Genomic DNA, 27,050 nt, shown 5'->3' with positions numbered 1-27,050 from the left:
AGCTGCAGCTTCTGTTTCTATTGTACAGAGATTTGTTGAATTAGAGAGAGAAAGTCCATAGGTTACGTTTCAGAAGACAGGATCTTTTAAATAAATAATGTATTTTTTAATATAGTGAGAAATTTTTAAATTAAAATTGATAAATGTAAAGTATTATACAAAAATCTTCATGTTTAAGGATGGAAAATTTTATGGGTATATTTTAAAGCATTCACAAAATTCAGTTGTTTACTTTGCAAGATAAAGGCCTCCTGACATGCCGGGAAAAAAAATCATGCAAGTAGACAGTTACTGAATGGTCTGCCTGGTTAGGCATTTCTTGTATTTTTCATCAAAAATATCTATTGCTGAATACAACCAGGAAAAAAGAAATTATACTGGGTAGGATGGACAGATAATATGGAAATTCTTAAGTTTTTATATACATAATTATGAATTGAAATGTGTCAGTAATCACTGCTTTTTACTGAAATTAAAGAAGACATCGGGAATTCTTTTGGTTATGTGATTAAATTCCTTTAGTTAATGATTATTTACTATGTTATTTCTCTTTCCTTTTTTGTTTAATTTTTAGGTTAGTATGGAATCCTTGAAAGAGCTGGATCAAAGACTGTTTGAAATGTACATTGAATTCAAGGCAGATCCAATAGTTGGGTCATTAGAACCTGGCATTTATGCAGGATATTTTGATTGGAAAGATTGTCTCATTCCAACAGGTAAATATCTGCTTATTAAACTTCAATGATTTTAACAGTGATTGATAGGAGCTAAAACATACTGTACAATTAAAAACTTTTTTCTAGTCTGTGTTTTTAACTTTTGACATGTTCTCATTATGAGTTCTTTCTCACAGACTTTACTTAATTCTTAAATCATTTTTCAAATACCCCCAAATGATTAAAGCTGCTTTCATTATTGATAATCTCTTTAATACTTGTTTTTTGTGATTATTGTGCTCCATTGCTTGTATATAATAGAATTATAAAAGCCATCTTTTCTACTTTCTTATGAAATTCATTGAGGTAGTTTGGGATATTTTCCAATAGAGTCTGGCTACTTTCATAATAGATGTAATTACAGTTCTCAAAAGGTAAAATTATGAGAAAATTCATATTGTAACAGTAGTTCAGCAAAGAATGTTAAACCATTGAAGGGCAAGTATAAGGTGTTTAAAATGACTGAGATGTTAGTCATTATTTAGCTGTGTTTAATATCCTCTGTTTTGCGGGGGCATTATATATAAATGAGTCTGCCTTTTTTTTTTTTTTTCAGTAGTGAATCCTGTGCACACTTAGGTCCTTTGAACACATAATTTTTGCAACGTAAAATTGATACATTTAAATCCCTTATTGCATGAATGCCTGGTTAATACCAAGTAGAAATTAGTTGCAGTGACATAGTACATGGCATTTTGAAGGTGATCTTTTTCTAATCAATTTTTACATTCTTGTTTTGATTTTTTTTCATGGAGTTGTATGTGGCAGACTTAGTAAAAATTCTGTGGTCCTTAAAAATTGGATATGGAGGCTATTACAAGAGGCACACTGGTAATCTGTGAATCCAGAGCTGCAGGTGCTTGTTTGCTTAAAAGCAAAAGGATCCTGGAGTTTATTGCTTTAGACAGAAGTGTCTCTTCCATCTCTTGTTACTACTTTTTTGCACAGAATATACACTGTGATACAACATACTGCAGAAATAACTTAGATATTAATCTTGCACATTCGGAAACTTATCTGAATAATACATAACTTGTCATCATATTTGAAGTATGTTTTCACTTGGCACATCTGGGTTCCCACCAGCTAACCAAGACAAAGACATTGTGTCAGCTTTTTATATGATCATTTCTTGATCTAGTGTATTGGCATCTACTTACTAGGCTCACATTGCCATTGGGGTTATGCTATAGTCTTTTCTTTGTTTGAAGGGAATATTGCATTTCTAATACAGGTGGGCCTTAGCCTTCCTGTTATCCAATTTATTGTTGGTTTAATATACTTTCTCTATAACTTTGTGGCAAAAATTAAAGTGAAGACAGTGACTATTAGAGACACCTCTTCAGGATTACATATCATAGTGTTTGCCAATTCAAAATAGCAGAAAAGTTGTTAGGGTTTTTTTGGTTAATCCTGAAGCAAGGCATGTTAAAAAGGAACATATAGAAACTTCTTCTGTGCTTTTCCACCTTTATGATTAATTACCTTTCCAATTAATTAACCTCTGTCAAATGTACTCTGTTGACTACTGGTATAGAAGTATCATGATTTACCACCAGCCAGCAACTAAGCATCACACAGCTGCTCTGTCACTCCTCTCCTGCCCTGGTGGAATGAGGGAAAAAATCAGAAGGGTAAAAATAAAAAAATACATGTGTTGAGATAAGGACGGTTTAATAATTGAAATAAAATAATAATAATAAATTTTAATGAAAAGGAAAATCACCAAGAGATCAACAAATCACAAGGAAGAAGAAAGAAAAACAAGTGATGCAAATGAAAAACAGTCACTCACCACTAAGTGACTGGTGCCCAGCCCAGCCCCAGCCAGCTTTCCCCCGAGTTTATATACTGAGCATGACACCATATGGTATGGGCTGCCCAGTTGTGTCCCTTCCCAGTTTGTCATGGATCTCCCACCCACTCATTGGCAGGGAAGCATGAGAAACTGAAGTTCTTGACTTAGTGTAAGCATTGCTCAGCAGCACCTGGCTCGTGGATGTGTTATCAACATTCTCATAGTAAATACAGTAATATACAAGCTCCTAGGAAGAAGATTGGCTCTAGCCCAGCCAAAACCTGGACAAAGAGTAGCTTTGAGGACCTTCTATTTGTTTGATTATAGCAATGGTTCTTTGACCCTGGAAATATTTGGTTCTCTGAAGATAAAAGTGATTACTAGGTAACCTCTTCATGAAGGTAGAGGAACTTTGTTACTGAAAAGGACTGGATGAAAGAAAGCCTCTTTGTGGGGCAAATGCAAATGGCATTTTTTCCTAGGATTTAATAAAAAAAAAAGAATAAAGGTGACCCAAGAGCTATATCATTGATTTTTTTCAATAAAATGGTACTTACAAACAACTTTAAATTGTACAGTAAGATTTTACTTGAGAAAATATACATAATCTAAACAAAGCAGTTAATACTGCAGTAGGCATGCTATCTTTTTGATTTTCCTCGTAGGAGAACCCAAAACAAACAAAGCTTTATGTTACACTTAATCTCCAACAACATTGAGAAATACCTACTTTATTAAACTGAAATAGCATACATATGACTAGGAGTGGGTCTAACTTGAGTCAAACACATTGTTCACTCGAGGATTTGGTAAAAAGTGACATACTGATTTGTTAAGAAAAAGAAATCATATATTGGAAATTATTACCTGATTTTATTTATGGCTGCAAAATGTAAAAATTTGATTTGTTTCATTTTTCTGGTTTGGATTTTGATTTTCAAAGTCTTAATTTTGAAAAAAATAAGAAAAATGAATGCCAAAGCAAACTATTTAGGCCGAAATTGTGTTCTTGAGTGGTGCTATCAGTGATGTGTAGTGTTGTATTCTTACTGGATGGTTGCCAGGACATTAGAGTTTAGCATGAAGGGTTTTTTTTTTTTCTTTTTGTGCTATTTCTACATCAGCTTTCAAATAGTACTAATGATGATAGTGAAAAGGCGAATTTTGACAAGAACAGTTCTTTTTCCAAAGGGAAAGAAGGGGTCACAACCTCATTTTGCCCGTATGTAAAAGAGAAGGAAAAAGAAAATAGCTTCCCTGATTCAGTCAGAAGCTTCCAAGCCATCTGGCCATTGAAAATCTGACCAGCACTGGGGGCATGTCAATGCCATGGCACATCTTTTGCAAAAGGATGTTTTTGAGAATGTGCATGTGAAAATACTTAAAATTTGGTTAGGAACAAGATTAAGAATTTTCTAGTGGTGAATTTCCTGTCCATTCCAGAGCTTCAAGGCTACAGCTGTTTCTGAGCAGTTCTCTACAGAGGACACCTGATCTGGACTATTGGAAGTAATGCTTTTGGGTAGAGGGAATTATTCAGGGGGAGAATGCTAATGCTGAGATAGGAAATAATGTAACTGCAAGAGGGAGAGACTGGAACAAAAAGCTTGTGATGAAGACTGGTATCAAGTAAGGAGTGGAGATGGAACAAGGTGGGAAATCAGGACTGGATGAGCAAGTTAAAAACATAAATTAGGATTTAGAAATGAAATGAGATAGAATTAATTTTTATTTAGAAATATAAATGGATTGCACAGGATTATTCAAACAAGAGGCAGGTTTGAAGTGCAAGTAAAATGACAGAAATCTGATACTCACTAGACAAGCAAGCATACCAGAGGCTGCTGTGTAATTTAAAAAATTCCCTCGATCTCACACTTTTATCCTGTAAGGATAACAGCTTTTTAATATTACTGATTACTTTCTTTGCACAGCTTACAGAACTTATGTATGAATTACTGTATACTTGGAGAATCACTACAGGCAATGCTATGTTCAGGCAACAGCACTGAGTAGCACAGCAATCACCAAAATGCTTTAGCCTTGACAGTGTTATCAATGTTGTTTCTTTTTGAGAATCAAAGCTTCAAATGTCAAGGTCTACATAATCAGCAAAATTAATCAAACCCACATAAATTTCCTATACAGGAATTTCATGTATTTATTGCCAATATTGTTGTTGAGCCATGTAGACCAATGCAGTAAGAGAATTTTCTTTTCCAGTCTGTTTTGGGGTGGTTTTTTTGGGTTTTTTTTTTTGTTGTTTTTGTTTGTTTGTTTGTTTTTGGTGGGGGTTTTTTGTTGTTTTTGTTTTGGTTTGGCTTTGTTTATTTTATTCTTATTTCCCTATCTGTAAAAATGATGCACAAAGAAAAGCTACACAAATACAATAATTTATGATTCCATCTTTAAATAATATTTTTTTTTCCCACATGAGTACACTTGATTTGCTTCATAAAATGACAGCTGATTTGGAAATACAGCTGTTTTTTATATTAAGTGGAACTGATACAAATACAAAAATCTATCCTGAGCTGTTACAGAATTTGAGGAGTGAAGGAAGCATAATCTGGGTGGGGAAAAAAGGTGCAGGTAGGTTTCTGTCCAGTTTGCTATGTCATATAAATAATTCACTTAAGCATTTTTGTCTTTATATTTTAAATGCTTTCTTTGAATCCTGTCAGTTTGAACATTCATGGTTAATTTGACTAGCTAAATCTTGTAAGTTATAGAACATTCAGAAAAATCTTATCCAAAAACCTTGACACTATTTATCATTGGCAGCTCTGCAGGCATCTGGCTGTAAGTACTGGGGACAACAATTTCTTGCATCATAAAATTCATAGGAAAGTACAAGAATGAGAAGAACTGTATTAAATGAACAGTTCTGAAGAAGAATTTAGAATAAAATTAAGAGGCCTGCCTTCTGAGCAAGCTTTGAAAAATATATACCATTCAAGTGTGGTACCCTGTTTCTGTCAGTGTGGAAGAAGCTTATGCCTTGCTCATTTAGGCAGTTGTCCTGTAATTATCAGGTATTTCCTTGTACATATGTTTTTTGTTACAGCCTTAAATATAAAAAGGGATAAATTGTTTGCATGGGGAAAATTTTCATTTAGGCTACGTGCTAAAACGTTTACTATTTAGTTTTTCAACATCCATGCCCTTTTCAGTATGAAAGATCTGAATGTCAGTGCTTGTGCACAGTGATTTTATGTTTGGCTCTTTATTTTGATCTAAGGTGTGACTGCTGGTGTTAGAAGGCAGTTTTATTAACTTTATTAGATTGATTCTTAGTAAATAACTCATTTAAGTTTTCACTTTAATTTCAATGTAGACTTCTGAGCCTTTACAAGACAGACTTCAATGTTAACAGGCTGCAGCAGTGAAATCTAGTTAAGTTCGTTTCTCTTGTTTGAAACATTGTTCTAATTTATTCTGCATTATTAACACAATTAAAAGAGATGAAAGGAACAATAGGAAACATAGTGTTAATCAGTTTCCAAGTATGTATTTAGATTGGTATTTTGGTGTATACTGATCAATCTGATAGTTTAACATATAAGGGGTTTTTTTCTTCCTGTTCATACATCTCTTTTTAGGTAGTAGATTGTGTTTTGTTGTGGGTTTTTTATTTCTAGTTTAAAAAGCATAAGCTGTGTCTTAGTTGTGTGACAAAAGTAGGCAGCTTTTTTATTTTTACATTATTTTTTTGTATTTAAAAAAATTATCTTCTTGACTTGCAAGGCTATAGATTTTGGAGAGTGAATGAGGTGCTTGCTCTGAATTTGGATAGAAAAGAGTTTGGTGTATTAATGTTTGTGTAATACAAGCAAAGTTAGTTGTAGTATGTGGGCTTTTGCATGCAAATGACAAATTACTTTTCATAACATGGCAAATTTGATTATATTTAATTTGTTTACATATGCAACTACTGTATTAATTTCTGTAAGACTGTAGTATGTGAGGATTTGTTTACCACACTAAAGGTTGATGTTCATTTATTTTTCTGAACAGTTCAGATAATGGTGATATCTCTTCATAATTTACTTTTGAAATGCTGGCTTCTGTGCAGTCTAGCCAGCATCCACTTAGAGTTCACAAGCATACAGGTTTTCAACTGCTATTCTAACAGTCCCTTTTAAATACGTGTCTTCTGTGTTTCACTTGCATTGTCAGATATTGGTGGGGCGGGGGGAAATTGCAGTATTTAAAATTTCACATTGCTTTGAAAATTTTAGGTGATTTTGCACTTTCAACTGAAAGGTGATTGTGGTTTTTTAGATATTCATTCTGTACTTGGCATAAATTGAATATAGTCAAGTTATATCTGAATTTCTTCCTCTTTGTGTTACGAGATCATTGTTTGAAACATTTTGAATATATGAAATGCGACTATCGCAGTAAAAGATTAAGTGCGTCAGATCTGCTAAATCAGATTTTTTTTATACTTGTCACATCTTTTATCTGTTGTCTAATTTAGTAGTCTAATAAAAAACTTCTAATGGCAATAGCCTGATGAAAAGGTACTCAACAGTTAAAAATTAAATATCAAAAGGCATATTTAATTTGTAGTTACACAGCGACATACTTGTCAACCCTAACTTTTCTTCTTTTGTTTAATTTGGGGCACTAGCACCCTGCTTACATGAAAGATGACAAGTGCATTTACATCTTAAAAACATTTGGATATAGTACAAATTATTTTCTTTTTCTTTCTTTCTTTTATTTTTTTTTGTTAGAAATAAGCAATTATTTTTTGACTGAAATGTACAAAATAGTTTTGTTTGAAATCTGTGTAACCCTTTCAATTTCTCCTAGCCGTTTAAAAGGATGGCTTCAGAATTATCTTACTTACATCAGGTAGATGATTTTGAACTCCAACTGTCCTTAAAGTGTTGATGCCCTGTCTTTAGGAATTGTCTGAATTTTTATGCTTTAGTAAGGCCACATTCTTGTATTTTGATGCAGGGATACAATGTGCCATGTATGTGACCAGGAAGAAAACAGTATTTTGCATGTCTGTTACGTGTAATGTTAAGGGAATAAGGTCTTCTATACTGGCAGATGAGGTTGCTAAAGGACTTGTCACTTTGGGGGTGTTTGTTACAAAATGCTAGTAGTTTGTTTATGACACAAGAAGTTTCTTAGACACAGCAATCTTTAAATAGTCCAGTTAAAATACACTGGTTTTCGTTCAAGCTAATCGCTCTTGCAACATACATTAGTAAATTGATGTTTTTGTTCTTCTGGTAAGGAAATACCAACTATATAACAATCAAATTTGTATAGGATGAGTTGAATTCATTCATCCTTAAATGACCCATTCAATCAGCAAGTGCAACAATCCATGCATTGAGTGATTACAATTCCTGCATTTGTTTTACTATACGTAATTCTTCACAGAGTGGAATCATGTACTGAAATTGTAAATTCAAGGGCTGTCATATTGTAGCCTTGCCATTTTTTGTGAAAAAATAATTTGCTGCCTGAAACATAAGCAAAAATCTCAATGTACTTTCAAAATACCTTCATTTGTGTAATTTCATTTTAACCTGAAATTTTCCTTCAATTTCACTTTGAGGCATTTAGGTTTCATTCAGTTTCTCACTTCTGACAACACTGTATTGTCATATTATATTGGTTTGAATATTGAATAAAAATATATCTATATTATAAATATATAATGTTATATATGTATTTATATAATATTTTATATATATTCACATATATATATTTACAATTTAAAATTTTATGGATTGTTCTAGCTGATGAAATGGAATGCACATTGTACTTGCAAAAGATGAGAAGAAGACAATGGCCCTTCAGCTTCCTGTGGTTTCTGCCACCATGTTACCTTTAATTTCTGAGTATTATAGAAATCCCATTAGAATCTATCCTGGAGAGGCATCACATTTTCCAGTTCCTACTTGCTGCACACTGACTGGCACTTTTATGTTGACTTTTAGGTATCTTCTTGTGCTTCTCCATCTTCTTGCATGCAAGATTTTCTCAATTTTGATTCAAGTTTTTGTTGACTGGTCTCAGCAGCCTCCAGACTCCACATGCACAAGCATTCAGTAGAGTTTAGCTGCATCTTATATGGTTTATACCTTATGCTTCTTCTTGCTTTTCACACGTTCTTCCTCACTCACAGTTCTGGTTTAGGGCATTTTTTGCTGTTAAACCTATCAGTAGTTGTTATCAGTAGACTGCTATCCATCACTCTTCCAGCTTATCTTTGGCTTTACCTGTAAAACTTCTTGCTAGGATGTCTTGTGGCATTTCTGTCTATGTGTCTGTGCCTTACTAAATACTGTTAAGCTCCATGAATTAAGCTCCAAAAACATTTTATCATTGCTATTTTTTCATTAAAAGTTGGAAAACCTGCATTCTCCTTAAACTATAAAATTAAGTGATCAGCACATTTTAAAATTAACTGTTTAGGCAAGGTATATTTTTAAAAGGGAAATAATGTATTTGGGAAGAGTCTATCTCATTTGAAAAGTTTGAAGACCTAAACAAGACTTCATTTATATTGCTTTAGTGGTGGGAAGAACATGGGTGCAAAATCCTTGTATGTCTAAAATGGAGATTTTGTGATTGCTGTGATTCCTTGGTCAGATGGCAGCTTAGTCTTGTACCTTGAGAATTGTGTCTGCTCACATACCTGCTCTAACTGATGGCAACACAAGTCACTCTAACACCTGAATGAGGTTATAGTTATTGGAAATTCAGAGGATTTACTCATCAGGTATGTCTGACAACTCAGAAGTCTCTTCTGTTGTAGCCAGTTGTAGGAAGTTGCATGATACTTGTCATCAGTTCAGCACGTCAGCAACCTTTGTTTTGATTGTTTTTGATTTTATTACAAGATGACCAAATTTTTTTTTAGCCCATCAAGCATACTCTTTGAGAAACACATAAGGTCTGCTAATATAATTTAGTATTTTTATGATTGTCTTTGGTAATAGGATCTAATCCCTGCATTGCTCAAAGCAGAAAGATAATTGGAGATTGGAATCAATGATAATGCATAGAGGAGAAAGGGCAGGCATTTTTCCCCCCCCCCCCCTCTTCCAGCACTCCTTATTTACAAGCATGAATGAGGGTATAGCCACACAAGTTTTGTACTGTCTCAACCCTTTCAATAAAACAAAAGTAGTAATAAATTGTGTCATCAACAAAACAATACTCCATGGTCTAGCTTGTTGGCACAGTGAATGCTTTCATGTTTATGTTGCATTTGATAGGCACAAATGGTATCTTTATGTTTTCTGTCTGATTTACTGAATTCTTTGGGTGCCCCAATGTTATGGAATGATGCAGAGAACAGTTTTGGAGTGCAGGCAGGTTGGGTTTGCAGATTAGATAGCTGAGCAGAAATGAATGGCTGGAAGTAAGTGAGAGGAAGAACTCAATGGGGTTGGTTCGGATGGGTTTGGAAGTCAGAACTGAAGACTAGGGGGGTGAGGGAGGTATGAGAAGATCATGGGCCATAAAGCTTAGAACTCCAAGTCAGTACTCACTATTCCTACTACTTGATTTTATTTCATTATTAGTTGGGTTATAAGCCAAAATAAATTCAAACCTTGGCTGTGAATGAGGTGTTTGAGCTGTGTTAGACTGCTCCTTCAATTGTTACTCTTGGAAACCAGATTTTTTTATTGTCTTGGTAATGTTCAAGGTAATCTCTGTGTCAATCTTTAACAAACTGAGATGTAATGAAACTAGTGGAGTGGGGAAAGTAAGTCACATGGAAAGTAAAATTACCTGTAGTCCCAAATTACAGTATCAGATCTGTTCTGGAGTTTCTAGTTAGGCTTTTTTGCTTAGATTTATTCTCTTCCTTCAAAGATTTATTTCCATGGGTGTGGTAATTGTAGGCACTTCTCTCTTTCTCTCAGAATATGCAGTTGGGTGGTGTTAGCTGGTAAAAGATCTCGTGACTGCTCTCTTCTGCCCAGAACTGTTTCCAACTCCCTTTGGCAGTCTTTACCCAGATCATAGTAGGGTCATCATCACAGTCTCAGAAGACAGTATGCATGGGAGCATTGTGAGATCAAGAAGCATTTGATCACGGTTAATATCTGGAAAACCTGATTGTGGTGTTGTCACCTATTCATAGGTGAATGTGGCTCCCATTTAAGGTTTATCTGTAGAAAAGGTGGTTGGCTGGTGTTTGTAGCTAAGTCATAGTCCTTTAGCTCAAATTATAAAGGATCAGAGATTTGTGTGTGATATTTGGATGGAAAGTCCCAAGTTAAAACTTCGGCATTGGTCCAAATAAACTCAGCCCTATCAAAATTACCAGACTTCTCTGTGCATGGAGCTGCCTGTGTAGTTCCTATAAATCACACTGTTGTGCTTAGAGAATGGTTTTGTCTTGTTAACCTTTAGCATGTAGGTGCTCATTAGAAACAATCCATAACAGTGAGTGATCTCTCCTGATAAAGGTGCTTAGTATCTTGTGGTGGAGATTCTTCAAGGGCCATATAAAATACAGCATTATGCTACCTCCTGTGCAGATGCAGACAGTCATCTTAAAACATCTGGAATTTGCCCCAGACAACTCAGCAAAGGAGGTCAAATAACCTTGATGACCTTAGTGAACCCACTGATCAGTTCATATTCTTGGTTGTGGTTTGAAGTTTTGCCTAAGGGTTCTGTGGTCAAGAATAAAATAATACTGGTATCAAGATGAAAGAGGAGTAGTAAAAAACTATTATTTTCTAAACTCTGAATGTATGCAGTAGTTAAGGATGCTGTAGTTTCTAACATTTTAAAAACAGAGTAGTCTCCAAAATGAACCTTGCAACTGGATAGACTTGCAGAGTCCTACTAGCACAGTGGGAAAATAGCTGTCTCCTCAGTACTTCGTAACACTTTCTGCCCAAGGGTGTGTGCGTGTTTTTAACTTAAAAATTCTAGTGTAACAAAAAGCCTTAGCTTTCTCTATACAAAACTTCTATACAAAATTCAGCCTGGAGCATATTCTGTAGCCAAGTTATCAAGCCCTTGAACTCTTACTTTTTAAGTGGGAAAATATGATTGGCTTCTAACAGTACAGCAGATCCATTGTAATAAAAAAACATTTCATTAGCTTAAAACGTCTTTACACAACGAATAGCAATTTAAACTTAATGAAACACTTAAACTTTATTGATGTGTGGATGAAATTAGTGTTGGGCTTGTTCAGCAGTTGAAGTAATTCAAAAATATTAAAAGCCTTTACTTTGAACTGTGAAAAATCTTAGGCTTTCCAGTTATTGTGGGTCACTCCTGAGTCAAGATAGCTTCCAAATGTTGATTTTGGATTAAATAATTTTTAAGAATCTATTGTTCAGGTCATGCAGAAACATTCTTCATTTCAAATCCATGCCCTTTTCAAAATGCTGTAGGGATTCAGTAAAGCTTGGAAGTGAAAAAACAATGAAATAGTAACATCGAAAGTCAGCGCAAGTTCTTACCTTCACGCTAATAAACAGGATTAATATTCTCATCTAATACTGTATGTGTCCTAAAACCAGTTTCTCTCATTTTCTCCTTTCTCATAACAGACTAAAAGACAGTAAGGTGGCGTGGGGTTTTTTGTTTTGTTTGATTGTTGGGGTTAGGTTGGGTGGTTTTGTTGTTGGGATTTCAGTTGGTTTTCATTTTCTGCAGTAACATCTCTAAAAGCTGCTGTTATCTGGTTCCAACTCACTGGTTATTTAAGCAGACAGACAAGTAAAGCTATACATAAAATTCAACTTAGAGCATTTTTTCGCCAGAAATTTAAGGTATACTCTTGTAAGTAATTATTCCTGATATGCTGATCTACATGCATTTGACTGCAGCACATGTTGCAATTTTTAAATATGTATGTTGGTGGAAGTAAGGGCTGACTGAAAGGCAAAATGGTAATTACCTATTCAAGGTTATCCCAAATTACCAAATATATGGAAAAAGAACCAAACAAACAACAATTATATTTTACCATAGAAATCAAATTTGAGAATTTATTGAAATGAAGCAGAGCACAACCTCCTACTACATTTTCCAAGGAATCCACTGAATCTGTAATCAAAGTCCCTTTTTCAGTCAGCTTTTTCCCATGACTCGATACTTCCATCGTGCCTACTAAATACTGCTCCCTATTAGTGTCTGTAAGTCAATACAGTGGCTTTGATTTGGTTGCCAGTTTGCTGAATTTAGTTACTAAAGACAAATAAAAATTTCATATGCTTTATGTATTTCATGTACAATTGATACACAAAGCAATTTGGAAGGAAGTATGTAAAAATATTAAGAACTGGTTCTGTGCTTTTTTTCATTGTGGTCACTGCTTGCATTTTTGAGTTAAAAACATTCCCAGACCATTGCAGAATCAGGTTCCAAAAGTATTGGGTTTTTTATGTTATGCATTGCCACCTGCTTGTTATTATTGTACATTTGTATAATTCAATAGAAATATCAACTTTCAAAAAATCATCAGTGTTAAAAACAAAACATACTGTAAGAAACATAAAAATAGTGCATCTTAGTGCTGCTTATAAACTTTTTCTCAAAGCACTATTTTGAAGTTGCTTACTTTAAAACAAGAATTTTTAAATGTCCATACATTTTCTCTTGCCAATTTGCCTCTTCTTTTACTTGCCCAAGTATATCTGTTGTAAGTCACTCTAATAAATGCAGGACTTGTTTCACAGGTAATTAAATTTTTTTCAGTAACTTGAAGGTTAGAGAGATGCAGAGCAAAACTGGACACTAAAATTATTAGTGTCTGTATTGTTCCAAACACTTTATTTGTGAAATTAGTCTCTTTTGAATCAATTGACTTCAGTTTTCTCATTTCTTATAATAATAATATTTGAGTGACAACCAAAGTAAATTCATAAACATAGTATATCTCTAAGCCCATTCTTCTTTTATGAAATTGCTGTCATTTTGCATTTGACAGGCTATTATTACAGTACCAGTGACTTCAGGAATTATGAGAAGAACACACAGTTTCCTGAGTGAGTCTGTGTTTTGAAAGGTTTTAATAATTTTAGGTTTTATAAAATCATGAAAGGACACCTTCAGGGTGCCTTAAAAATGATGTGTTTGAAAGAAATAAATTAATATTCTTGCAGACTCTGCTTGGTTTGTGTTAATGAAAGGAAATGCTGCTTGAGATTTTTGGATTCAACTGTTCTCAGTTTTGATAGAGTTGTTGATTTTTAGTCTACCTTACAATTAAAGGAGTAGGTGGCTTTTCCTGTTGAATTGGTCATCCTGTATCTTTATGGGGTGAATACAGTTACACTCTCTTTATCTGTGGAACACCTTTTTAAACTGACATTCTTCTCCTTACATAAATCTTCCTGTATGGGTACCTCTGGGGGCAGTCTGAAGGGGTTAATGCATGTTGCTGACTTTGACACTGACACCACTGTACCTGTGACTTCACTTCTGTAAAGTGAGAGAGGTCTGGAAGTGGCAAGGACCCCCAAGTATGATGAGTTATCACACTCAGGCTTTTGGCAGCCTACGTCAAAGTTGTCAAAGTGTGCAACTGGTTGGTTTTTTTTCTTAAGAGGCTCACTTGTGAAGAATTTGGAAAATAAATGGCTAACAGGTTGCATTACTGGAAATTATATGAGTGCCAGACTTCAGAGGTATGTAGGCACTAGTTTTACAAGACGATGGTGCTGTTCATTTGTCTACCACCCACCAGCTGGTCTGCTTATCAATTTTCCTTAAATCTGAAAAAAAAAAATAGGAAGAGAGATTTTAAGCAGCAGAGCTGTTTATTGGTCAGTATAATCAAACTTTATTTCAGGAAAAAAACATTGATGCACATGACTGAAAATATGTCCAATACATAGCAAATATTTATATACACTTTGCAGTCTGTTCCCTCTTATGTGCAATATTGTGCCAGTGTTTCTTTCAGCTACAGACTTTGAAAACTTAAGAAGGTTCTGTGACCAGGAAGGACCCATTAAGTTTCCACTCTGCTACATTTCCTGGATGTACACAGAAGGATCACAGTCCTGTCTTAGAAATCACTAAAATCAGTGGGAACCTAGTCATACCAGGGATGTGTGCCCTGTTTTCAGCACTATAGTTTCAGTCTATTAGCAGTCTCTGCTTTATCAAAAGAAAATCCTTTTGCATTAAAATTATTCTTATAGTGGAAATCTAGTGATAGTAGAACTTAGATACATAATGCTATGACTTTTATATGCTGAAAATCAAGGGGGGCAGAGGGAAGAAATTTGTTAAATTTTTTTCTTCTGGAAAATGAAGCAGCATTCTACAGAAAATGGATTGCTGGTAGATAAAGTTCAGGTAATACTGAGTCATCCTCTGATGTATTCATTTTTGTGTCAAGAAGGAGGGTTTGTTATATCTGAGTGTCTCGCATAAATTTCATTCTTCAGAACCTGTTTTTTTCAATTCAGGAAGAAAAATGGGTTTGGTTTAGAAGTTATGTTTTAGCTGGGTGAAATGTCTTTTCTTGTAGCACAGTTTTGTTTTTTTTTCATCTTCCTTAAACCACCTACTTTAATATCTAATAGTTGTAATTAATTTTTACTGTTGGGTTTTCCCTTAAGTCAAACATATAGCCACTTTAATTCAGCAACAACAGCAAAAAGAAGACTCAACATCCCCAAAGCTGTTAATGCTGAAGTAAAAATGGTAAGGAATTCTTTTAAGCAATGAAAAATCTATAGAGAAGCATATTGTTGGCTGTGAAGTGTTTGTATTCTTGTTCTGGCACCAGGTTGCTTTTATGGGTTACAGCCACACATTGGTGCTTGCACTTGTTGAGCACTGTAAAGGCTGAAACTCTGGCAGACCATGTTGTTCTTACTTAAATGACAACAACAAAAGGACAAATGTCTGTGTGACATGTATCTCAAGTACTGGGTTCATCTAAGGATCATCGATGCATTTCTTTACCAGTGGAGATTTGAGTGAGCTGAAACCAGTGTATGCTTAGATGGAGAGGTATGAATGGCTATAACCTCTGAAGTAGGTATTTTTTTACATTAGTGCATTGGAGGTTTTTGTTTAAGGGGTTTGGGGCTTTTTTGTTTGTTGTTCTTTCACCATTTACATTCTTTCTTACCTGATTTGTGTTCTGAAATTTGGCTGATTCTGCAATAACTTGAGTAATTTGAGAGTCTTCGTAGCTCAATTCTAAGTATGATAAGCAGCATCTTTTGCTCAAGACCTTAATGTCTGGATTGGTAAAATTCCTTTTATGCTTTGTTAGTGTATTTGGAAGAAGAAGTAAAAATAATTCCATATCTTAACAAAATCCTTGCAAGAGCATGCATACATATCAAATTGGCCTTCATCTACCTGCTCCTCTTGTAAGTATTTGATGCTAGCAAACACCTCTCATTCCCAAGTGAAGCACTGTTTGGTTTCAAAATTACAGATTTTGTTGCTTCTTAATAATACAGGAAATCGCTTTCTATCCCGTCCCAGAAGCAGTGGAATTTAGTATCTGTAAGGAAAGCAGCAATATTGGATAGACATCTTCAACTGTCCCTCAGATCATTCTGTGGCTTAAATGAGGTAGGAGAAAGTCCAGAGCATCCTCTGCAGCTTCAGTTTTAAAGATATCTCAGTTTGGGCTATGCAAGGAGGCACAGAACCAGTATTATTCTCTTGGTGTTTTCCTCTTGTAGACTGAAGTTAATGCATAGACAAAGGTATTAATCACAGTATTGGCAGTCTTTAGAGCTCCTGCTACTCCAAGGCAGCTGAAACACAGAAACTTTCAGGTTCTTTGAATGTCATGACATAATTTCTATTGATTGAATTTAAATAGTTCAAAAACTACAGGTAACATAAGTCTGAAAAGCCTTCACGTTTAATTTTTTTAGAAATCAGCTTTGTAGCTACTTATGTCAGTTCCTTCAAAAGACATTCACTGTGTTAGATCAACACACTACAATGGCTGAAAGTAAGTGCATAGTGTCTAATTCAAAGATGTAACATTCTGGCCTTCAGACCTCAAAATATTTAGAAAGGTTCTGACTTTGCATGATCAGCCTCTTCCCTTGCTTCAGAACTGTTTGTAAAAGCGCTTTGCCTCATAGGTCACCAGTAATTTCTTCATTAAATTTCAATTATTGATAGCTAATTTTTAGGTCACTATTAGTTCTTGGGACTTTTTCTCAGATTCCTAAGGCACTCTATATTTATAACTACCATGAGATATGCAGACAAGAATTTCAAGAAAACATTAATCTGATTCACAGTTTAATTAGTATGGAGCTAGTAAGAACAATAGATTTATCAAAACATTTTCAGTTTTACCAAGAAAAACCTGCTAATGAACTATTTATAGCACACTTTTATCTATTTTTGTCAGTAGTCTAAGGACTGACTTAGGACAAATGGGTTAAAAAACAGGAAATGTGGTTAAATAAGTGGGTAATCTCTCCAGAGAGTTTCCAGTTTGCCTACACATTCACATTTTCTTCTTAATGTACTTTAAAAACAACATCAAGTACAGTACCTTGAAATTCATCTCCGTTTAAAGGAGGGAATGTTTCCAGCAATAGCAGGAAGTGGCCTAGTGAGAAATTTCACATTCTTGTTTAAATTGAAATGAGATTCTGGAGTCCCTCTTTTTAAGTGGGTTTTTCTGCTTTAATGACAATGGAGCAGTTGTGTGACATTTAATTTGGCTCAGGTGTATCGTATGGATCTATAAAACTCTCTGAATGCTGTAATTATGTCTTTCATTCTAGACTGGTTTAAATTAATTATTTTCCTCTAACTTACATTTTTCTTATATATATAAATTTCTTATGTATGTATTTATTTTTATGGTATTCATGGTATTATCTGTATTTTTTTGTTAATATGCTATGCGCATATTTTTAAAAAATATTTATAATCATGTTTGAAATTTGACGGTGTAAAATTAGTGTTATTTTACTGAACATGATAATGTCCATTTAATTCTCTGAGAGGTGGTATCTGTATTTCTTTGGGCAAACAGAAGCAATAAGTAAACAAAAGCCATTATTTGCACTGCTATATATTTTGGTTTTGACAGCTACTAATTCAAAATCAGGAGGAAATATAATACACAAATAAGGCCACTTAAGTGGTGGTAAAGGTTGTGACCTGGTGGATCTCCGTTATTTTGAGAGCTATTGCCAAGTATGTGTTCTGCTCTTAGCATCCTGCAAGCAGTTTTCTGGAAATGTTTTTATCCGGGGTAAACAACAAAGCATGATAGCAAAAGTATTTTTAGTAATTAGGAAGAAACAAGCAGGCTTGTCTAGTTGTCTTAATATAGAAAACAGGCCAGTGGTAGTACCGTTAGCTGAAGCTGATTTCCTATCAACTGTCTTTTAAGGGAAAAACCTTTGTGCTGCTGTAAAGAATGAAGGTGAGCTGCTTTGTTATGTCCATGGGGAAATTCCAAGTCGCTTTTCTACTTTTTTTTAATATATATATTTTTTTTAGCATCTGTGAGGTGTCAGGTTAGATGATATCACTGTGTGGGTGGGGGCACTTCAGTAAAATAGCATGACATAGTCATGTACCACTGCTGTAGTTCATGAAAGGCTCATGCATGCAAACAAGTTAGGTTTCTGTCTATTCCTACAGGCTAGGGAACTATCTTGAGAGGTGTAGGCTGCTTGGAAATTAAAAGACTACTTTTCTAAATGGGGTGCCTCATTTACTGTAGTAACTGCAAATAGTTGCTAGCTTTTAAAATAATTTTTGAGAAACATTAAGTAATTTGGGGTATTTTCTAATGAGGCAAATACAGTTTGTTTTTCTGGGAACATACAAAATTAAACAGACTGTCAGTCACATTAAACTCGCCCTGGTTATAGATATTAGATTTCTGAATAGTTTTGAGGACCAACACCTTTTCTTCAAATGCATTTAATGCAGCCTCAGGCATGCTGTGCTGCTGGTCCTTGTAGGTAGTAGATGTTAGCCTTTTTCATGTCCTCCTGGGCGCTTGTTTCTAATCCAAATTGTTGGGGTTTTTTTCAAATCCAAGTTAAGTGCTCTGAAAAGTGCAAGTAATAAGTTTATTCCTTCAGATAAGGAATATTCATTCATAAATGCCTTCCCAATACCAACATAATGTCAGCTGGTTTTTGCTATATGTACTTCACAGTCCAGTACCCTGAGTCTCTGAAATATTTTACATATAAGGTACATTATAAATCATGTTTATTTGGAATCCTGCACCCTAAAAATAAAAATATTTTGGTGTTCATTTGAATTTTCACTTTTAGTCTGTGCTGCTTCCTGTTCATTTCTTGGGATAAGGTAATTTGTAGATCTTTGCATGCACTGGAGGTGTCAGGCAGTGATCCGTAACTATGGGAAGCTTGGAGTTACCTGTGATCTCATAAATTAAAATTTTTCTACCAAGGCACATCGGTACAGATAACCTTTTTTCTTAAAAATTGTTCCAGCAGACATTGCATGGAGGCAGTGCAGGCTGCTCTGCTGACCTGCTGTGACCTCAGGCAGTGTGTTACTCTGTAGAGCCTCTTCCCCCTCCCACCCGTTCTGCCTCACCTGTTTAAATGTTTGGGATTTGGAAGGAGATTACTTGGTTTTATCTGGAAGTTATTGTTTAGGTTAGATTGAAAAGTGAAATTCTGTGGGGTGTGCGGGGCAGCTTGGTTTATCAGGAGGCATCCATCTAAGCTTGAAATTCCCACATGGACTGCATGGGGCAGGACAGGGCTCACTTGATGTGTTGCAGAGCCACAGTATGCCTTTTCAAGAGCTGCAGAAATACAAATAATTGTCTGCCATCCCAAAAGGAGTCTTGCTAGCCACTACCACTGTTTCTGTAACAGGTGTTGCATGGGGAAGAGTGTGACCACATTAGAAATTGTGCCAGGATAATTTTAGTTAAAGCAGATATTAAATACTGCCATTGCAGCTGCAATACAGCCAGAACCTAGAGAAAGCTTAACAGTTAAAATCAGACTGTTTAAAGAAGTTACATCCACATGGCTTTGTGGATAGCATTCATTAGTTTCTTTTTTAATGTGCACTACACAGCACTGATTAACGACTTGCAGTAGATGTTTGCAGCTTTTTTTTCCCAACAGTTTCACATAGCAGATTAAAAACTTACAGAAGAGCTGTGGGAGCATAACTGACATACAGTTCAGAACATCTTCTGTGTGACTTGCTGTAAAGTTTGGCATGATATATCTGAAGCTTAAAAATTAACATTTCCAATACCGTTTTGCTTAAATGTGGGAATAGGGTGTAATGTAACCGAAAAGAATCTATATTAAAAAAAAAAATTAAAAGCCAGTTCCTTCATTAGAACAGAGCAGATTATATACTTTTTTGCATTTGCCCTCGTCTAAATTTACTTTCAGAGTAGCAAATGAAATGTCCAGGAACAGGCAATTTCTGGTGTTCTGCAGCTAGGTATGAATTATGTTCATCTTTTTAGATCACCAAATTCTATACATTACTGTATTTTCAGGAAGGTTTTTATTAAAAAGTAATCAGGAAAAAAAAGGTTTCAGACTGACTGTTACTGGTATAACCCACCAAACAGAACAATAAATTGTAAAATATAGTGTGTACAATTGGATGTGTCTTAAAATGCAAAATTTCATACTCCCAAGCATCAGTTTTCCTATCTCTACCAAGTCATATTCAAGCCTCAAGGCCAACAGATTTAGTGCTCTCTTCAGAAGCACTAAGAAACATTGCTACCACCAGCTGCAGTTGCTTGCCCAGTTGAGTATTGACCTCCTCTGAATGGTCTCAGAATGCTGTCTGTTGTTCCCTAAATTGGTGGCTTTGTGCCTACCCAACATTCTTTTCTGTTTCCTCCCCTCAGAGCTTAGGTTTCTAATAAGTCAATAAATGAAACAGGACTGGTAGCTTAGTCAACATCTTAAGAACTGTTCAGTCTTTGCTTTTATTTTAAAAAAAAAAAAAGTGGCAGCTGTCAAACTGTAAAATTTCCTGTGGATGGCTTTTCTAGCTCCTCCAGAGAGGAACAGTAGCTTTCAAAATTCCTGCATGATTTATCTTTCACCAAATTTGCCTTTTTTCTGTTCTTTTGACCCTTCATAGCCTTTCATCCTCTTTCTGGTTTACTGCTGATAAGCAGAGGTACCTTCTGACATCACCTGTTTTTTCTGAACAGTTATGTGCATTTATTCTCTCCTTCTCCTTTTTGCAAAAGAGGCAAGTGAAAAGGCTGGTTTGGTGAGAGGCAGCAGCAAGGTTGAATTCCCAGTTGTCCATCTCAAATGAGGTTCCAATGTCACAAGAGTTAAAAGTGTGTCAAATGTGGTCTGCCTGGGTTAAAATTTCCTGTGTGTTTCAGTTGTCCTCACTGAATTTCAGTTCATTCTTGGAACTCTTGAGTCTGCAGAAGGCTTAAAAATGTTTGAAGCTCAAATCATCCTTCCTGCTATCAATTTACTGTAGAAGGACTGGTAACATTTGAGGATCCAAGTTATCTTCTGGCACATAAAAAGCAGCTTGTGGAGTTCAGTTTTACTGTATGTGCAACCTTTGCTCTTTTCTTGCATGCAAGTTTTTGTAGCCTCTCTGTGTTTTAGAATTACACAGTGTGGTATTGGAGTCCCAGCTCTTGCATGCTTATTCAGTCACTTCAGGGGTTTCATAGTATAAACGATGTCATATAAGTACTTGGGGGAAACATATCTCTGAGAACTACAAGTGGGACAACTGGTAGCACCTACACCATCTGAAGATCTCCTGAATGACTCCTGTATTGGCAAGCTAAAAGTTTGGTTTCTGTTAATCCTCAGAACCACAAACCTTTTTCCCTTCTGCTTTTCCCATCATTCACACAGTCATCCTTGCTACAGCTTTACAGTGTTGCTAAAATTGCTTTGAAACGTAGTCTGACACATTCAAGTTTAAAAAAAAAAAGTGGTGTAAATTGGAGATTAATGGATAATTTTGTTATATGTTTCTCCAGTAGAAAGTACAGTGGAGAGTCCAAAATTAGAAGATATTATTTTGAAATTTCTGTCAGCCATTGTGATAGCTGATGGCTGAAAATGTCCTTCATTTTTATGTCTTAAGTCTTCCCATCCATTTTTCTTTAGAGCAATGCTGGGCTTTGTTAGTGGCAGCTAGAATTCCAGCAAGTCAGTCTGGTATTAAGAATAGAGTGGGAGTGGAATGCATTTATGTTGTAACAGAATAATAACATTTTCCTTAGAGAAATTGCAAGGGCTTGTTGAGACTTCCTTTAACACATTTCTGTCAGAAGCAGTGGAAAGGCATTGTATTTGTGCTTCAATATGCTAAATAAGAGGTATTTTAGACTTTAGAATGTTATGTTTCACTTGATTAGCCTAATAGTTGCAACCTACAGTTACATGGTGCATTAGCTTTCAGTGCTGTATAATAGGACTGGCAGCATGGTGTCCCAAAAACTGTAATTGCGTGGGCTGCTGAACAGTTGTAGAGAAAGCTGCACAAAAATTCTATTCTAGACAGAATTTTTTCATTTTGAAATGAATTTCACAACAAATTCACAGTTGGATGCCACTGCTTGTATTTCCAGTGAATCATACTCCAGAAAAGTAATACTTTGCTTCACCAAAGCCTGCCACAAACACTGCAGTGATATAAATCAGAAATTGGATATTTTTAAATTGTACCTTTTCAAACTATAGTACAGTTATTAACTATGCCTGCAGGTCCTGACATTCCAATATGTTTGGCCTTGTCTCTACATCCAAAAATTAAATCCTTCACAAATAAGACAAAAGGAAGGGCTGTGGGGGAAATGCTCTTTTTACTTATATTCTATTAGTGGTAGGAAACTGATTCCCCCCCCAACAGCAATGGTTGCCATAAAAGCATGTATTTCATAGCTTAGCTAGAGCAAACCTTTAAACCTAGAGTGACCTTTAATTTCCAGTCTAGCTTCACTGATGGTCAGTTCATTTATATCTTTCTTACTTGTGCCTATGTTGTTCTTTGCCTTGTGTAGTTCTCCATTCTTTCCCTGCCTGGTTCCACTAACTGGCATTTTTAGAGTGCAATTGCATGTTCTTTGTGTCTTTGGCTTGTTTAGATTACCTAGACAAGGTCTTTCAGGTTATTAAATGTTGCAATTAAGGCAACTGCAGTTTCATATACATAGACTGTCTCTAAACTGCATAGCTTTGCACAGTTTGTGCTGAATTATTTGCTCTTAAATTGTAAAACCTGTTGAAGAAACTGAGGAAATGTTTGTGCTGGTACTGAGCTCCCTGATCCTGCAGTCATTGCTGGAGTGAGCCTGCTATGAAAGGTCAGGAACACCTAATTATTTCTTGCAATCCCAATAGCACTAATCTCCTTTAAGTTCTCAGCCTGCCCATTCCTCCTTGTGTGTGGTACAAGGATGGAAGATAAAATATGTCTGCTTATGCCCTTTCACTGAGGTTTAAGTTAACAATTTTATCAAGCAGCTGGGTTAGGCTAACAGTATGTGGTACTAAGCTACTCTCACTTCATTTTTACCATAGCTTCCCATCTCCATTCCATTTACTTAATTCATTCTGAGCTCTGGCATAAATAGCCATTTACTTTAGCTGAGAACCATCAGACAATGGTGTTCAACACCTGGCACTAAGGCTGCTGATATTAGTATTTCATGCTTTTGAAATTAACAGCACTTACGTAGTTATAGCAGTGATGGCAACTTGGTAACTAACTCTTCATTAAATATGTCATAGAAAGTTACTGCAGATAGAGTGATAGACAACTTTTACTAGCCCAGTCAAAAGCTGTTTAATTTGGGTGCTTACAGCAGCAGACAGAATTAGCAGCTCCTACAGTGAGCCAAGTTGCATGAATGCATGAGAAGAGGCGTGGTACCTTGGGGATTTAGGTAGGATAGGTGGGAAATGAGGATTCTTCCTTGGAACTACATCACCTCTTACACAACCCACTTCAGTCTCTATCCACTCCAGCTTTTCACTCATCTCCTTGATAACATTTCTTCACAGCTCAGCCTGCTGGCCAGCTCTGCAGGAGGCACACATGCCCTCTCTGTACTTTCCTTACTGGTCCCCAGCAGTGACAGGGTTTGAGATACGTTGTTAACGAACACTCATTTGGGACAAAGAAATGCTGCTTAGGTCACAGCTGAAATCTTGATTGACTAAGGAAAATGCCATGGCAGTGCTCAGGTATCCCTAAAGAAGGGAGACCGTCAAGGTCTTAATCTTGTGAAGCATTGGTACAAAAATAAAATCACAGTTCCTGCATGAAAGATCCTACTGTCACAAGATGAGGCCGGTAGGCAGCCAAAAACTTGATACCACATAGGTTTACAGACCAAAAGCAACACTTTGCATCCTGAGGTTAATTGCAAACAAGCTCCCAAATTCACCCTGTACCTCTTGATATGATTTGCATACCACTGTTCAGTATCTGGTCAAGTTGTATTTGCTTCTGGAGTGTGATAGAAATTTTGACCTCTGTGATATGAAGTATGCAGAGGATTTAAGCAGGGGCAGAGTGAAGTAAAAGAAGGAAAACAGAAGAAGAGGAAAAAGGAAGGGGGTGCTGCATTTACCTGTGACCTTCTACTGTGGTTCAAGTATTGGTGTCTAACATTCTTGCTTTGCTTTGCAAGGTTACAGGGCAGGAGAAAAAAAGTCAATTTCATAAAATTTCTGGTGTTGCTTTATTCCTCCCTCTCTTCCTTGCTAAGATGAAAGTTTGCAACCTGGTGTACAATACTGTTTGACTTATCTTTTGGGTTAATTTAAATGGAAAAAAACTACCGAGATTTTCAAGGGGATGAATAAAGGTAAAGAGAAAAGGCACTAGAGACGTTTTGGAATGTGTAGACAAAGGCTTGTGTTTGTCTGATGTCCAGGCTGCATCCCTTTGCACATCCTAGATGTTTGTTCCTCATGGAAGACAGTTCTGTCTTCCTTGTGTCCTACTTTTATAAAATATTTATCTGTAATTGTCTAACAAAGAAAATTGTCACCCTTTTATATCTTGAGGCAAGTTGTGGGATCAGTAGTTAAAGATATGAGCGTGACTGGGGTGGCAGTAGTGAGATACTACTCTTCTCACAGAGTAGCTCATTTTGATGATCTTGGGTAACCCCTTTTAAAGCTGTTTTTTTGTAGCAGGACTAAGTTCTGCATTGCTGTTATCTGAGAAAAGGTGGAGCAAGTAAGATGAACTGATTAAAGGTTCACTTTGTAATTTTTATAGCATTAGCCTTAATCACACTGATCTCTGAGCGGTGTGGTCTCACCAGTCTTTGTCCATGATTCTCATATTTTACTGTTGATTGAATATCTTGAAGGGAGGGATGGGATCATTGTACTTTCTCTGATTCGTGGTAGACTAATCAAAATCAGAAGCTGAAGTCTTGTGGATCACTAACCCTCTCTCATTACTTTCTTTGTATTTCCAGAATTTATACATACTTTAATGAGTTGAATGATTTCTAATTTTCCCTTGCCTACAAAGTGAAGTAGCCATAAAAGCAAGTGAGGCACTTTTAAATCTTTGCCTGTTTTAAATCTTAGACACCTGGAGTACAGGCTGGGAAAGTTACAGAATTACAGCAGCAGAGAGTACTAAGAGACTGTCCTAACTAAAGCACATGCTGCTGGATGTATTTCTGTTTAGACTTCACTTCTTAGTGTAAATTGACAAGTGTTTCATAAGCTTGGCAAGAAAATGCTTATTTGACTTCTCCACCTTCCCCAAAAGGAAATTTCTACTAAGGCATGACATCTCCTATAAACTGCCATGAGTAATATATTCTGAACCTCTTTCAGATAAACCAGAGACCTTGCTATTCCTATCTACAATAATTCAGAGATAGAGAAGCTGATAAAGTAGTAAGATCTTGAAGACTTTTGTTTGTTATACAAACAAAACCTCTTGACTTTGTTCTTTAGAACTTACCAAACCGTGGTGCATATTCTGTGCCATGGTGTGTGTATTCTAGCAAAACATCCAGAATTTATTTTTTAATAATGCTTGCTTTTTATTAAATTGCAAAGTTGGTTAAATTATGTTGCTAGAGAAGAATACTAAAACAGGAACCTACTGGGTTTTTTTAACCTTCTGCTGTAAGGAAATGTGCCTTTCTCCATTTGATTTGAAAAAGGAAATAGGCTGGTGGTGTGGCTGTGGAACTTTCTCTTTCTGCCTCTGATTGTAAAAGTAGTAGTAAAAAATGAAAATAAAAAGTACAGTATTGAACAGCAGAATATTATTATGTTGTTGTGACAACAGAATGAAAGTAATTATTTTTCTTCTTCTGTTTCAGGTGTCAGAAACTACTTGAAAGAAGCATTAGTGAATATCATTGCTGTGCATGCAGAGGTGAGGTGAAACTTCAGACCATTTCATGCTTATATTCACATGATTTCACTGTACTTTTCCTGGTAAATCCTGATTTTCACCAGGGTTTTTTACCCTTTTATTGAAGTGTCTTCGTTGTAGATGTGTTTCAGATTAGATTTATCCAGCCTGTTAATACAACAGATAACTTTTTTTTTATGGGCAGAAGGAGATGAGTAGTTCCTGTTTATCCTCTGTAACACTCCATTACACCTTTTAGTCTCCGTTATCTGATAAAGAGGAAAGCCAGATTCTAAAGTTAAATTCTCCATTTCCATGCAGATAATATATAGATATATGGCTAGTTTTGATGCTCGCTTTCTCTGATTATCTTTATTTTCCAAAATATCTGTAAATTAAGTTCTTTTCCACCTTGAAAGAAATGTTCAACATGTGCCACTCAGAGTGAAAAGCCAATATATGTCAGTCTTCTATGTGCAATGGAAATAGGAAAGCTAAACCCAGAAAGTTTTATAGCCTTTGTGCAGCACAAATACTGCTTGAAATATATAAGTAGGTAATGGCTACCTAGGCTAGGGAGTGCATGTTAAAACAGTGCTTATAATAAGCTTGGAGGAGCTGCAATTATTTAGCCTTTTGGGATTATGTGCAGGAATTTTCTATGGTTCTTTAAATTAGAGCCTTGCTTTACATAATCACTCCTTCTAATTATCAGGAATGCTAATTGTTTTAAATATTTTTTTTCTGTTTTACCTGTTTTTTTTCAAGATTACTGTTGCCCCTGGTAGAAGCATTGGTTGTAATATTACTCTTACTTTCCAAAATACCACAAGTATGGCTGCTCTACCTTTTCCCTGTAATTAAAATATAATGATATTCACTTGAGTCTTTTACTTATCTTATTCCTTCTTAAATTACAAGAATTCATAGAAATTAAAGTATTTTCAGGAACTTCAAATTTGACTTGCAGTATTTTTGATACTATTTTGGTGTTTGATTATAGCAGAAGCACTTTCATGGAAGCATTGTGATTTTACCAAATGCTTCTAAATGAGGGAATAAGAAACACTAAAAACATATACCAACATGGTACCAATTATTAATATTGTTTTTCAATGTAGTGGAAATTGATTAAAATGGAAATTGGAGGTTTTGCTTTAAAAACTTAAAAAATGTGACTTTAAAAAATGTGACTTACTGAGCTAGGC

The 27,050-nt window shown here is 35.5% G+C and overlaps 1 protein-coding gene across 1 annotated transcript in view; it reads left to right on the top strand.

Moving 5' to 3' along the window:
• The window catches only part of EXOC2 (exocyst complex component 2), a 123,543-nt gene that overhangs the window by 86,859 nt on the left and 9,634 nt on the right, over positions 1-27,050 (top strand). Inside the window, exons 23-24 of the mRNA XM_062499341.1 lie at positions 575-716; positions 25,808-25,863. Coding sequence (XP_062355325.1) covers positions 575-716; positions 25,808-25,863 — 198 coding nt within the window. The remainder of the gene's footprint in view (positions 1-574; positions 717-25,807; positions 25,864-27,050) is intronic.

Source organism: Cinclus cinclus, chromosome 1 (genome assembly GCF_963662255.1).
Source record: "Cinclus cinclus chromosome 1, bCinCin1.1, whole genome shotgun sequence".
NCBI lineage: Eukaryota > Metazoa > Chordata > Aves > Passeriformes > Cinclidae > Cinclus > Cinclus cinclus.
This window is presented reverse-complemented; position numbering and strand designations above follow the sequence as displayed.